This window comes from Penaeus chinensis, chromosome 22 (genome assembly GCF_019202785.1).
Source record: "Penaeus chinensis breed Huanghai No. 1 chromosome 22, ASM1920278v2, whole genome shotgun sequence".
Lineage (NCBI taxonomy): Eukaryota > Metazoa > Arthropoda > Malacostraca > Decapoda > Penaeidae > Penaeus > Penaeus chinensis.
In genome coordinates this window covers 14,579,048-14,594,047 of record NC_061840.1, presented here as the reverse complement: position 1 = coordinate 14,594,047, position 15,000 = coordinate 14,579,048, and the positions used below count along the sequence as shown (strand labels likewise).

At 42.9% G+C, this 15,000-nt stretch overlaps 1 protein-coding gene across 1 annotated transcript in view; it reads right to left on the bottom strand.

The window, feature by feature from the left end:
* Positions 1-7,767: 7,767 nt before the first annotated feature.
* LOC125036884 (band 4.1-like protein 4) overlaps positions 7,768-15,000 on the bottom strand; it is a 328,534-nt gene continuing 321,301 nt past the window's right edge. Inside the window, 11 exon segments of the mRNA XM_047629817.1 lie at positions 7,768-7,897; positions 9,797-9,878; positions 10,089-10,197; positions 10,548-10,760; positions 11,055-11,243; positions 11,503-11,649; positions 11,833-12,093; positions 12,466-12,538; positions 13,833-13,951; positions 14,226-14,383; positions 14,698-14,761. Coding sequence (XP_047485773.1) covers positions 9,825-9,878; positions 10,089-10,197; positions 10,548-10,760; positions 11,055-11,243; positions 11,503-11,649; positions 11,833-12,093; positions 12,466-12,538; positions 13,833-13,951; positions 14,226-14,383; positions 14,698-14,761 — 1,387 coding nt within the window. The 3' untranslated portion in view covers positions 7,768-7,897; positions 9,797-9,824.

The following is a 15,000-nucleotide window of genomic DNA, read 5'->3' as shown; positions in this document are numbered from 1 at the left end:
CATAGGTAGTGTTTATTTCTATGCTACAGGCATGGTGCAGCTGTTTATAACAGGAGAATTTTTTTTTTTTTTCCAATTTTGTTTAAATTTGCTTTTATGATGCCTGCTAAGGCTCACAAAATTACTTATTACATGAACTCCACAGCCATATGATAAAATGTTAGTATAAAGTTACTAATAAAGAATAGAGAGAGAGAGAGAGAGAGAGAGAGAAGAAAAAATATGTTGTACATATTATTGGACACATATTGGTGCTGCAACCAGTGACAAAAAAATCAGTTTTCAACTGAACAACTACCTACAAATTTTGATATAAAGAGTGCAGGTTATATAGCATATTTACAAGTGCAAGATCCAAGAAACATGTCCCGCTTGTGTAGTTTATTTGAATATACATGACTCTCGCTGCTACTCGCAATGATCAATGATGATGCATCATTTGCAACATTTAATAGTAAAGCCAATGAGCTTTTATAAGTATGGGTTAGACTGTAAAAAGAGGCAGAAAACTAATTTTACTTACATATATGATAGCAAAGAAGCATAATAAAGTTCTAAGTCACAAATAAACTAGACTTTAAAGGCTACAATGAATGTGAACAAAATTTCAAACACGAGGTAGCGCGATAGCCTACTATATTTACATAACACCACCATCACATTTACTGTTATACATCCTAGTCCTCTTGCATTAAACTTACTTCATAATTAGTGATTGTTTCTCTACATCAACCTTCCCTCGCAAGGGGAAAGGAGAGAACTTTGGGTTTCTGGGAGTTCTTGAGATCAGAAATGATGAAAAGTTGGTCAGGTCTGGCTATGGAGATGGGTTAGAACATGAGAAAAGCTAAGACTAAGCTGTCACTAACGTTCCATGAGAGCCGACTGCTTAGAGATCCTAGCAAACCACTGCCATGAGAAGCAATAACTGAATAATGTTTACCTTTTTTTTTTTTTGTCATACATACATAAACCTCTTTAGGGCACACATATCAATAAATATATATACATATATATACATATATAAATATATACCTATACATATGCATATATATATGAATATATGCTGATTTGAAATATTTTTGCCTTACCTGACCAAATCTTAACTTTAATCTTTACTTGAGTTTACCATATTTACAAGTTGCCTTCTGTACATCCCCAACTAAAAGATCTATGTACGTACATTACATTACTTTGTAGAAATGTTTTTTTTTTTTTAATGCTATTATCCTTATCTATGTTAAATTAACTCTCAAATTTCATTTCAACATTTGGCACTTACAACAAGGCATTTACAGCTCATAAAATCAGTAACAAAATATAAACTCTATATACACACAGAACAACACACAACTATCACAGTTCAGTGCTAATTTCATCACCTGCTTCACCTTTCTTGGCTTTACCATTTGCTACATCACTGCCACTGTTATCGCTCTCACTGTTTCCACTAACCTTTGTATCAACATTTTTGTTGTTCCTCAACAGTGATTTATCACACTTGAACATTACATTCTTACTGTTATTACTGCTGCTACTTTCCACCTCATAGCAGTCACTGGAATGGTCTTTCACATGACCATTGAGAGAAACCTTTGAAAAACCATTTAGATGGCCATTACCAAAGGTTCTGAAGTTCCCAGTGCTGTTTCCACTGTCCTTCATATGGCCATTCAACACACATCCACTAATATATTCTTGGTCAAAGGTATTTGTGCGGCCATTCTGGAAGCTGCTGAGCTGATGGCCCTTATTTCCATTACTCATCTGACTGCTGATCTTGTTGTTGGTTATTGGGATAAATTCACTGGACAGAGGTCCAATAATCCCACTTCCCTTTGTAGAGTAGCCATTGAGTGGGAGGCATGTCTTGTTCCCACTGCCATTTATGTGCATGCTATCCATGTATGAGCCGCCATTGTGGGACCCATTGATCTTCTTGACTGATCCCTGGTCAAAGGAGTTGATGTAGCCATTTGTGTCACTCATTACCGCTGTTGATGTCTGTTGGAAAATGGACTCTCTTAATGTTTATACTTCAGGTTATGAGGATATATGAACATTTACAAAGAAAATGTATTATTCACTTATTCAATGCAAGAACTCATTTCATGAATTCATCACATATTACATATAATGCCAAACTAGTACATTCTGTTTAATCAGTTTTTTAGGTGTTAATATACTACACATTAGGATAGTCTTCTATGCTAAGGATTAGGTTAATTTTCTTTGAATACATTTCTTGATTTGTTTGTGATATCTACATAACTTGTTAAACATTTTTACACTGCACAACAGGAACAGTATGAGAGTTTACAATGTTAAGCAATATGAAAATTAAAGGAATCAAAGGACAAGATTGCAATTAATGATAGGAGACAAAGCTTTTCAAGTGATTAGACAAAGAATAGTGGTATGACGACTCCCTTTGCAAACATCACATTAATTTGCAGGATACAACATATTACATTGTGATAGACAAGTGTTACAGAAAGCATATTTACATTTACCAACTCCATTAAATATATAAGTGACCAATCATTTAATTCGTTAGAACCCAAACACAATGGTAAAATATTTAAAGAATTATGACAATTTAAATTAGTCAAGTTATTGCTTATAAACAATGAAATGTATTCATTGTAATAAATCTGTCAATCACACCAAAGAAAGAAAAAACAAACAAAAAAAATAAAACACATGCACTGCTTACTGAACAAGTGAAATACCATGCAATAACATTACTCTGATGCAACATGCGAACAACTTCTAATGGCAAGGTATGCACTTTTTACAAAATACTGTCCCTAGTCATTCATTCCAGTCTAAAGTCAGAAGTCTGAGTCACCCTAGAGAGAGAAGGTGGAGGAAGGAGTTTCAGAGTGATATGTTACTTGTGTGACTGGACAACGCAAGCTTCCTGTCCAGCAAAGGGGGCAGGTGATAGCCCAGGCCTGATATATGTTAAAAGACAACGAGCGATTTCTCATTTCTTGCTATGATTGAGACCAGAAGCATCACCTGTTGACTTGTTAACTTCCTACTTCTACTTGTTAGTGTATACTTTATTACAATACGTTATAAGTAATAAGTACAGTAGTCTGGTTACTTGTACATAGAAATAAAATTACACATTTGACTGTAGCCAAAACTGAGCAATCACAACTTTCTACTTTGTATGCAGTACCATAATTGCTCCCCAATCAATTTTCATTCCTCTTTCACGCAAGGGTTTGTGTGCGGGGGGGGGGGGGGTTATTATTATTATCATTATTACATATTATGAGGGAATTATGTATGTATATGCGCGCTACTGCGGCTCATGACGTAGGTGTACACATTTACTGAGAATGAGGAATGCCGAACTGATTGTGGTATTAGATTTTTTCTTTTTTAGTCCTGGTCATGCCAGGCCAGTAGGTCCAACGTTAATTCCCTCCTATTACCATAACCCATATCACTGAATATACTGTCAATGCCTATACAAGAGATCATAGGTAACATCCTCACCGCAGGGTCTGCCGCAGCAGAGCCCCTGCCTCATGGTGGGAAATGGCCCAACCAGTAATGACTCTCGTGCCCAAGGCAGCAGTTGTTCCAGGAAGTGACCTCATACTTACTGCATGGCGCTCTGAATAAGCGGCCCGAGGATCAGTTCCAAGCTGCCTGCACTGCCCCTGCGCGTATGCCCGCCCACAACCCCGCTGTGCTGTGAACAACATAACAGCGTCCTCAGTCACTGCCTACTACCCCACCCTGCCCACAGCTTCTCTGGCTTACCTTGTCTGTGGCAATCTCTCCATGGGATACAAAGATGGCTGTGCCCATCTGGGAATCCGTTAAACAAGGACCCTTAGGAATGAATTCCTTCATGCCATTATAAATCCACGTTACTGACACACTTAAGAAAAAAAGGAAAAACAAATATTGATGCCCTGTAGACATCTTGCTCTTGATTAGTGACAATGTGAATCGATGGGATATATTAGTCAATTATTTTTTATTTTATATGGAATTATATATTAATGCAAAGTCCCATGCAGGCATAAAGTAACATTAGCATGATGGATAATTTCAGTCCAGGGACACAAGTTAGGCATAAACAGGGGTTATATGTGGATGACGGAGCAGTGCCAATCTGGGAGTTTAAAGGGGATAATGGAACACATGCAAGTACGGGGGTTAAGCTAGGGGGTGACAAGAGCCGCTGTGCTGTGGACATAGTGGTGGTAGTGGTGGTGCTTGGCCAGGGGTAGACATGGCGGTGGAGGCACACAGATTTTGACGAAGAAGCAGCTGGGTAAATGATGGTCGTGTGTCGAAAGTGTCATATATACAAAGGTCAAAGGCCAAGTCTTCTGATATCAAATGATATCGAATATTATAGACTAAAGTATTAATCAATGACAAGAGGTATCAATAATATAATTTACAACCATCTTAAAAAGAGCTTGGCTTGTATGTCACTGGTTCCATGAATCTGTTTGTCTAGTGATATGAATAATTTTCTATCAATATTTCAACGTATGTTAAAAGCATTACTGATTGTACCTATGTTGTTAGGTGCAGTTTCTATTACCCGCTGCTTCTTGTCTTTTCTGGCCATCAACTATAGATAAGAACAAAACATAATCATAAATGCTATAGCTGTCATAAAGCGTCAATTACTTGCAGTTACAGATTGTGCACAAACAGGGATGAATAAGGGCCTTCAACTATAATATGTGAAAAATAATATGCCATAACAAAAAGGTGCAAGTGCTGCTATTTGGATAAACAAAAGAAGGCCTTAACTTCCAATTCAACTGCTGCAAATCATATGGCCTAGGTGCCTTAAGCTCCCATGGAGTAAAGTAAATAAAAACATGAAAACAGTAGCTTATGAAAATCCAATGTAAGGCTAAATATTTTCTTAATTGAATCTCCATGTGAAGTTAAGGTTTCCAGCCAGTTTGAGCAACAAAAGCGGATAATCATAGTAAAGAAGTTCTGGTCTGAGAGACTTCGAAAGACAATGTTGGTGTTCCTGAAAGTGTCTGTTTACAATATTTACTGTGAATATTTCTCACTCAAAGAATATAATACTGTAATAATAGTACCAAATATCAATGTTTATTGTTGGTGTAATCTTACTAGTGTACATAAAGAGGAAGGCTTAGCCATATCATTGCATTTAGAAAGTCAACTTGTGGCGGGTCTTCACAGGTAGGAGGCTGTTTAGAGTCTTGCTGAGGTAGTGTTTCAGGTCGTGCTAGAAGAATTGCGTTTTGAAATTGCTTTAAACTATCTGTGCGGGTGTTCTGCAGACTGTGTAGTACATAAAAGTGTGCTTAGTGCAGTATAATCAGAAATTAGCTGTGCTAAAGTGAACTATAGGCATTACAGAGGCTGGTGAAATACTATAAAGTACAGGGGGGATGGAGAGGGGGAGGGAGGGAGGGAGGGAGGGAGGGAGGGAGGGAGGGAGGGAGGGAGGGAGGGAGGGAGGGAGGGAGGGGGAGAGAGAGAGAGAGAGAGAGAGAGAGAGAGAGAGAGAGAGAGAGAGAGAGAGAGAGAGAGAGAGAGAGAGAGAGAGAGAGAGAGAGAGAGAGGGAATGGAGGGATAGAGAGGGGGGGGGGAGGGAATGGAGGGATAGAGAGGGGGAGGAAGAGGGAGTGACGGGATGGAGAGGGAGTGACGGATAGAGAGGGAGAGGGAGAGGGAGAGGGAGTGACGGGATGGAGAGGGGGAGGGAGAGTGAAGGGATGGACGGAAAGAGAGTGTAGGGATGGAGAGGGAGAAGGGGATGGAAGGAATAGAGAGGAGGAGTGAGGGAGGGGATGCAATGGAAGAGAACGCATTTAGATAAGGAATCTAGACGTGGAAGAGGGAAAGAGAGCGAGACTAGAGAGCTGGAGACACGGAAGCGAGATAGACTAGCATAGTGCGGTGTGAGTGCGCGATACTTACTTGTTCCCTTTCAGCTCTCTTGACGGGACGACCTAGTGAGTTAGACCACTCTGCCTCTTCCCTGTAGGCATCCCAGTTATAGACCCTCCAGTGTAGGGCAGAGTGAGCCAGGTTAGTCCCATTGGTTGTCTGGATGCCTTGACTTGTATCTGATTCTTTTTTGTTGGAGGAAGAGGAATGGGGGGGTTTGCAGGAAGCCTTGTGACCCGGGTTAGTCTGGTTAGTCTGCGAGGCTGTAGTGCGGAAGATGTTGGTTTGGGAGCCAGTGGTTCTCATGAGCGGCCTGCTGGTACCTGTGGGCCGCGGGAGAGTAGCACTGGTGCCGCAGGAAGAACCGGAAGGAGCAGGTGAAGAGGAGGAGGTAGTCACAGATGAAGAGGGAAGTGGAGGAGGAGATATCCCCCTCGACAGGCCATAGCTAGAGCCACGCTGTTGAGGACGTGCTCCGGATCTCTGCAAAGAGTTAGTGCTATACTGGCTGCCAGTGGAGGTAGAATTAGAAACACCAGTGGAGGGACCATAATTCTGGACAATGTGGGTTGATGACTCACTACTGTGAACAGAAGATATGATGGAACTTCTGGGTCTTGGAATAGGCTGACTACTGGAAGATAATGAAGACGAGGAAGAAGGGGGAAGAGATGGATGTAGACGTTCTATATCGTGGTAATGAATAAGGATGTTAGTGGAGTGTTGAGTCAAGGGTTCAAGGCTTGGGTACAGGCTTTTATTGTGGGAAACTGGCTGTTGGTGTAGGTCGTGATGGCTGGGGGGAAAGTTGCTGTAATAGGGCTCTGGACTGTCACTGATGGTCGAGCAGTCATTGCTGTGGAGATGGTGGTTGTCGAAGCTAAAGTTTTCATAGTTATGGTGGTCGTAGCTATTCTGGTGGTGGTACTGGCGGTCAGGGTCAGGGCTGTTGGGTGGTGAAGGCATCTGGTGGTCGTGGTGGGTGGAGTTGGTTGTGGTGTCAGGGAGGTTATGGTGGTTGTGGGTGCCGCTGGTGAGGGTAGAGTCAGCAGATATACTCACACTGGAGCTACCAACGCTGATGCCTGATGTCACCGAAGACTGAGGACTCGGCTGAGGTCTGTGGGGAGGACAAGAACCACTGACAACAGAGTACATAATTATTTGCCAGTTATTTTCAAAATGCCAATTCCTTCCAATAAAAGTATCGATATTAATGATTAAAAACGTTACCTAAAGAAATGCTTACTTTAAAACAGCAGTAAAATGAGAGCCTCTGTCATTGACACCATTTTTCAAGATTGCAGCAGACGTCGGAACATAGCCGTTGCCGGCCACGAAGCCCCCGCCGGCGTCGTCCAGGAAGGCAGGAGGCTCAGGTGTTGCGGCCTCCCGACGGAGTGTTGGCGAGGCTGTGTTGGCGCTGCTGGTGACCAGGGCCTTCACGCTGGGTCCGTTCACCATGACAGGTTTATGGGAACTGCTATAGCTGAGGAAGAAGCTTTGTATAAGCTGAAGATCTATGGATTTTAATTGTATTATAATGTTTATAAAATGGGGAAAATGAGAAAAGAGAGCGGATTAAATTCATCAACGGGTAAAAAGGCAGCAAAACCTTGTCCATAGTGTCGGTTTACTGAAAAATCTTCTGTTTATAGTTTTACGTCATTTTATCGCTGTAGTAAAGTGTTTTTCAAAGTGAAACATTACGCAGTCCTTCTAAAATACGACATCGTTGAACGGCAAATCATGACAATCACAACGCGCAATGGCCCAACACACTCGGCGTCTCCCAGTACGCACCCATAACCAGGAGTAGAGGAACCGGTCGTGTTTTTGACCGAGCGCAGGGTTTTGGTGGAGTCGGCGTGGCCTCGGCGCTGGCTGGGCGAGTCCGTGGTTGGGCCGCGGGTGCTGCCGCTGCCCTCGGGGCTCTTGATCAGGGAGGTGGACACTGTGGGGGCCTGCACGGACCTGGGAAGGGAAGCAGAGGTCAGGGATCTACTATATTTATGCTTAACTAGACTGACAATATGAATGGGTGTGCACGTACATACACTGAGCATACAAGTGTGTACACGTAAGCACGCGCGCGCGCTCACACACACACACACACACACACACACACACACACACACACACACACACACACACACACACACACACACACACACACACACACACACACACACACATAAACTGGGTCACAGTTCTCCATGGAATATAAACCAAATCAACAATACAGAGTAAATAGTAAACATGCATAGATCAATAAACATCTATTCTACGTTACAAAAGGAAAACTAATACAAAACGAAACATTAAACACGGTGAACGAACCAAAAGCACAACATATCAAAATAGGGCACTACTTTACGGGAAAAATGAGCGCTAAAAAGACATCTAACTTCAGCCAACTTTAGCCAACGGAAATCGAATCAGACGCAAAATAACAGACATTTAGTGAAGCGAAGTCAAGGCAAATGACAAAGAGGCAGAACTTAAAGCTTCAGAAGGCAGTATGGTGGCTTCCTTACCTCTCGAATCCCAGAGTGCTTGTAAAAACTTAAAAAAGTGTTGACTTATCTACGTCTTCGCGAATTAAAAAAAAAAGTGATTCATCAATTAAATTAATCCTCTTTAACACACCCTTGTTTTCGTTATCCCATTTTAATATCAAAATGTAGCATAAAGAATCTACAGTTTATGATAACGAAATTTCTCATGATGGTGGATGGGAGCTTTTACGATCGTGTACAAACAATACAAATAAATCGTCATTTTATTTGAAAAGTTTTTTTTTCTTTGACAAGTACAAGGAAACACAGGCTTACGATAACAAATGATCATATTCTTGCAAACGATACAAACTGAGAAATATGCAAGATCTTAAAATCACCTTAAAACAGATACTAAAAGATGATAATACAGACTTCCGTTGGGAATTATCTACACAGTCAACCAAACTAAAGAAAGTCCCACTTAATTATATTTCTCATTAGCAGTTGCCTTAAATTACAAATGTCCTTAGATATTGCTAAGCATCGTCTTCACAACACACTTCCTGTCGTAAGGGATTCACACAACACGCACAGTCGGACATGGGGATCATATGTACCTGGTCTGTCCTGAATGCACAGGGCGATGTATTTTGTTAGCAGAAGTGACAAATATTATCACAGGTGATTCATTTTATCACTGAAATACTTAATTCGTTGGAGTAATTTGTGCGAATACTATATATAATTCCTATACGATAATATTACGTAGAAAAGCATTTAGTCAAAGGTTATGTTACATACAGGATGACATCCCTTGATATGTGCATGCTTGCCGTTACTATTGTAGAGACTGTCGTGAATGAATATTTGTTACAGTTATATTAATAAACAGTTAAAGAAGCAGCTTAAGACTATGCACAGCCTGCACAATAGCAGTACTGTTCCTTGGTACACAAGGTTATGCTATCTTAAATTAACGAGGGTTCTGATCAAACCCTCCAATACTGCTTAAGGGTGAAATTTCTATCACAGCAGCCATCTTCACAGAGCAACATTTCCATATAAGCTTGCAACACCAGCCACCGAATGCGCCTCCGGACGACTAAACGTGATTATCTCAAGCACTAAAACTGTCTTTTTGGGGAACAGCAGTAGAGAAAGACCACAACCCTGTCGGTTCTTGATGAGATGCACACAGCGCGCGGGAGTAAATTCCCTGCTTAAGAGGCATAAAAACTGGCCCGAGTCGTAGGAGTCCAAGGCGTGAAGTGCCGATACGGTCAGAGATAAAAGGATCAGCTGGCAGGTCTCGAGAGAGGGAGAATGAGGAAAAGAAGGTTAGACGTAGAGATCTTGCATGAGGAGGATGTACCTTGGTCCAGGGGGGCGGAGCGTGCCGTTCACCATCCCTCCTTCGGATTCCTGACGCCAGGCCCTCCATCGCCGCCATTCTCCTGGAATTGCACAGGAAATTGCATTTTAAAAGACAAGGCGAAAAAACGCACTCTGTCTATGAATTCACATACGCACGCACATGCACATAAATACACACACGATGATAAACAGACAAATAGACAGATGTAACAAAATTTAGTTACTTAAAATCAGTATTTGCAAATGTTCTATATCTGCTGTGGGCAGACATAGTAAACAAGACCTCGTACCTTTGTGACCTTCGGCAAGGTGTTTGTCTTCGTCGTTGGCGAAGGAGTATAAGGAGGGGGAGGGGATTCCCCGTCAGCAGGAGGAGTGGCCTTCCTGTCACTGGAATTGCTAGTGAAGTTATAAAAGAACAATATTAGGTGATGTCAAAAATGTAATGGTTGTCTTTACACCATAATAATACGAAAGGATGATAAAACTGGCAAATGGACAACAGTAACGAAGTATGATTATTAAGATCCATAAAAAAATATAACATTAATGACGATAAAGCAATTCTCGTGCACATAAAAATCGCGCAACAGTTTCCGAGCTGCCACTTGATAGTGAGTCGCTCTGGAGACATGGGACCTGTGAGGCAATCAAGATACTGCCCAGAGATCCTTGTGCGAATTAGTATCTTGGTGTACGAGCCTTTATTTTCGGAGACACTCAACATTAAGGAAAACCGAAAGCCTTACCTCTTGGAACGTCTGGGACTCTTGTGCCTCTTGGTCTTGGGCGAAGTGTACTTGATCTTGATCGTCTTCGCCGTCTCCACCTTGGTGTAGGGGATCTCCTTCAGCTCCGCCTCCGTCAGCCCCTGAGTCCCTTGCATCTCGAACTCGAGGTGTCGCCGCAGCTCGTCTGGCAACCGGCTGTTTTTGGCCTCCGAGGGTGACCTAGATCGTGACCTGGAATGGGCAAGATGGCTGATCGGGATACAAATGGCAACTTGATAACGTTGATAAGCCTAAACGGGGTATTATATTTTGATAATGTGCGTCCTTGAGTTTGGTGACCTCTGAACCCCCACACTGCTCACACATTTCACGTTGCACACTCACAAAGCAACAATGTATACCCAAAATCCCACTTTTAATAGCTAACAACGCCCAGACCATTTCCTTGAATGGAACATTTTCTGGCTCGGTTTGTGAGGCCGATGTCCTCTTCAGCGAACACCCCCACCCCCCGCGACTTCGCACCTGTGCTTCCTGTGGCGCTTCTTGTTGGAGTGTTGGTGGTGGTGCGAGTCGGCCTCGGTGTCGTGGCCAGAGGGCTGGTAGCCGCTCTTGTGGGTCAGGTCTCGCACGGTGGCGGTGTTGCCTCTGACCTGGGCCTGGCTGGCATGAGGCTGCACCCACTGGGCGTCGTTGACCATGCCTCCGCCGGACCTGAAGGGAGGAAAGAGAACGTTCAGGAGGGAGATTTTTAAAACTTTTATGTTGTAGTTTTTCCTTCTCTTAGCGAATTATATAGTAGATCGAGAGATCAAGAATCAAATATTAAACTGGAAGCTTTGACTACCAAATACACCTAAATTTTGATAATAAAAGATTATCGACACAGCCACTCGACACACAAGTCAAAACGCACACTAACCATCAAAGTAAACAGAAAATAAACGAAGAAAACAAAGCAAGCTGCACTCACTTGTGGCGGCGACGGCGGTGACGGTGGCGGTGGTGGTCGGAATCGTCGGAATGGTGGCGGTGGCGGTGGCGGCGGTGCCCTCGCGACGAGCACTTGCTGCTGGCCTCGCTCTCGCCATCAGAGGACCTGCCGCGGCTCCTGCGGTGCCTGTGGGACGAGGGGAAGGGGGAGAAGCCATGAGGCGGAGGGATGCAGACAAGAGTTCTAGGGTCGTGTGATGAATGCATATGGGATAATATAAAAATAACCTTCTATAGGAGTAACTGAAAAAAATACCAACAAGAAAACAATAATAATATAAAAACGACCAAAGGTTATCGAGCGCCGTACCTGCGATGTCCCCTCGAGTCGACGGACGACTGGCTGTCGACGCTGGAGGTGCGTCGGGAGACCCTGTAGGAGTGCGAGTCGGCGGCGGGCGCGGCGGACCGGACCGAGCGGGGCGACTCTCCACGCGAGGACCTGTTGAGGACGCTGCCGCCGCCTCCTGACGCAGCCACGCCGGCGGGGTACGGGGCGGAGCGGGTGCTGCGCGGGGAGTCGCTGCGAGGAGCCAGCGTCAAGGAGGCGCTCCTGTACATGTGGGACACCCTGGGAGGGGGAGGGGAGGGGTGGAGTAGGGGGAGGAAAGAGATAGAGTGAGAGATAAAGAGTTACAGCGAGAGGGGGAGAAAGGGAAGCGTCATAAGAATATGTTAGAATTCAGTATATCAAATATGTACAAACGACGCGCATTAGCCAGTACGGCGCCAATCAAATCGAAAGATTATAATGCTAATGATATAACAGCACATTTAATTATAATAATAATAATAATAATAATAATAATAATAATAATAATAACAATAACAATAATAACAAAAACAACCAAAAATAACAATAATGATAATAAAGAGCAACAAAACAAGCGGCGCCGATGACCCCGCCAGCCGGAGCCCAAGCGACCTGAAGGCCGATACTCACGAGGTCACAGGCGTCGGCAGCTGCACGGTGTTCCTGGTCTCGGGCTTGATCTCCACGTCCTCCACTCGCGGAGCTGGAACAGGTCACGCCCAACACGTTAGGTCACAGCCGTCACGAGAGGTAATCAATGACATTCAACACCGGGATCCATCGTGCATGCTTCGGACAGGCTACATGTATATACACGGTTTCCCGTTTTCTCTTTAAATCTTAGTTGAAAAATAAAATCTATTGGGATATTGACCTTTTTTTGTGGGTGGGGGGGGGGGGGGAGTTTAAAACGGAAAATAACCATCTATTCCTCCTCTCGAAATCGATAATAAATAGTGATAATAAAACGAAAAAGTGCATTCAAATTTAAAAATCCAAAACTTGCAATACATCTCAAATACACAAGAGTCAGTCGACGAAAATGAACAACTCACCTTTCGTAATAATCCAACACCTAAATGGTTCTGAATGGTTGCATGAAGAAAAGGTTGTGAGCATTAGAGATCAATTTCGAATCCTAAACACATTTTGATTCACACTTGAACAAACTGTTTACCTTTCAACGCATTTAACACTACAATTTCACCATACCATGAAGCGTGATGTGGTAAGATCGAAGTCCGTCGTCATATAAATAATCAGTTATATGAATCAAGCCTCGTTCACTTAATGTACTTATTTATCACAGATGAATACTCTTAGTACAAAAGAGTACAATGGAAAATCCTCAGTAATTCAACGGAAAAAAACACAGAAAAAACACAAAGACAATAAAGGTAACGATAATTTACTTATCAATGACAATAAATCAATTCTTATACATAAACAAATAAATGAAGTGAACGAAACTAAGAAAAATATATATTCAGAAAGTTTAGCCTAATTACTTTTGAGTTTCGAATCTCGACACAATTCGACATGTACTTTCCCTAATTATACATTTACATTAAAATCTTTCTTTAAATGCTATGCGACCTGAGGCTCTTATCTATAATTACCTAATAGAAGAGAGTCATTAAGTAATCTAGTTCTGTCCTTCCTCCTAATTGCGTAATCGTTATTTAATTTGGTAATTACATATTTGTAAATGTAAAAGTTTGGAGAGTGAAGAGATAGAGTTTCCAAAATCAAAGCTGTCGTTACAATCTCCAAATTGGTTGCGTTTTCCTCTAGAAATTACATCCTTCTACGTAGCAAATTCATCTCCGCAAATGATACTAAATAAACTGACATAAAGGACCCGCATCACAAAATAAAATACAATGTGAAATAACCCCGCAACCCCTTCAATCCTTAACCTCCCCACGCAACTCCCTCGCAGAACCCTTGACTGAGAACGAGGATCAAGAAATGCACACTAAATAGGCGCAACTTACTATCCTGGGCTCCTTCTACGATGCGGCGCTGATACCTTCTGCTGGGCATCCTTGTGAACTCGGGCTGGGTCCTTGCGCCTACCTTGGCCTCCTGCGCCGCCTCCTTCTCCGTCCTGCCGCTGAGGGGGGGGGGGGGGTGCATGATGAGTAAGAATTCAGACAATAATGCTCTGGGAGCATTTCGTGTTAAACAAACAACAGATTCACGAAAGCATAAAACGAGATATTACATTTTTCCTCGGTTTGTCATCACTAAATATGCATCACAAGCCTATTCAATCCAACACAATTAATCACAGAGTACATTACACATCATCCAAACCAGCCAAAGCACCCAAAAGCATTAAATTTCCTCCCGGCAGCGGATGGCACCGTCGGGCACCGCGAACACACCTGTACCTGAACTTGGATCCCAGCGAGAAAATGGCAGCGGGCGAATTTCCGGAAGCTTGCGTCAGGCGGAAGAAGGCATGGTGCTCCACGCAGCACTGCCACAGGTGCTTGCACGCGGCCTTGCTCGGCGTCTCGAAGCCGTACGTGTTCTCGGAGTTCTAAAACAAAGGTTGCGGAGGTGATGATGATGATTGATGGCGAGAGTGATGATGGGAGTGAGTGGTGGTAATGGTGGTGGTGCAGGAGGAGGGGAAGGAGGAGGAGGAGGAGGAGGAGGAGGAGGAGGAGGAGGAGGAGGAGCTGCTAATGATAGCGATGATTAATGATAATAATGTTGATGATGATCGTGGTAATAATGATAATTCATCATTTATTCGTGATATTGAATGATGATATAATAATTTACAAATACAGTACACAAACTTATATATTTCATGGCCAGAAAATGAAAGTGTCCGCTTTATAAACTTACATTCTTGTCGCGCACCCTCAGCATGAAGAAACGTCCCCGGAAGTACACTTTGGAGATCCTCGGCCTGGGAAGAAACCGCATTTTATATCACTGCTTAAGTACTGCCTTATCTCTCATCTTACATATATGGCCTGTGAGTAAAAGCTACCTGTGTGCTTAAGTGCACGGTGTTTACCAGAACACATGATGCCCTTTGTTAATTGTGCTCGCTGAATTAGGAAGTGCGTATGTGTACACACACACATACGTGCGCACACACACACATACACACACACACACACACACACACACACACACACACAC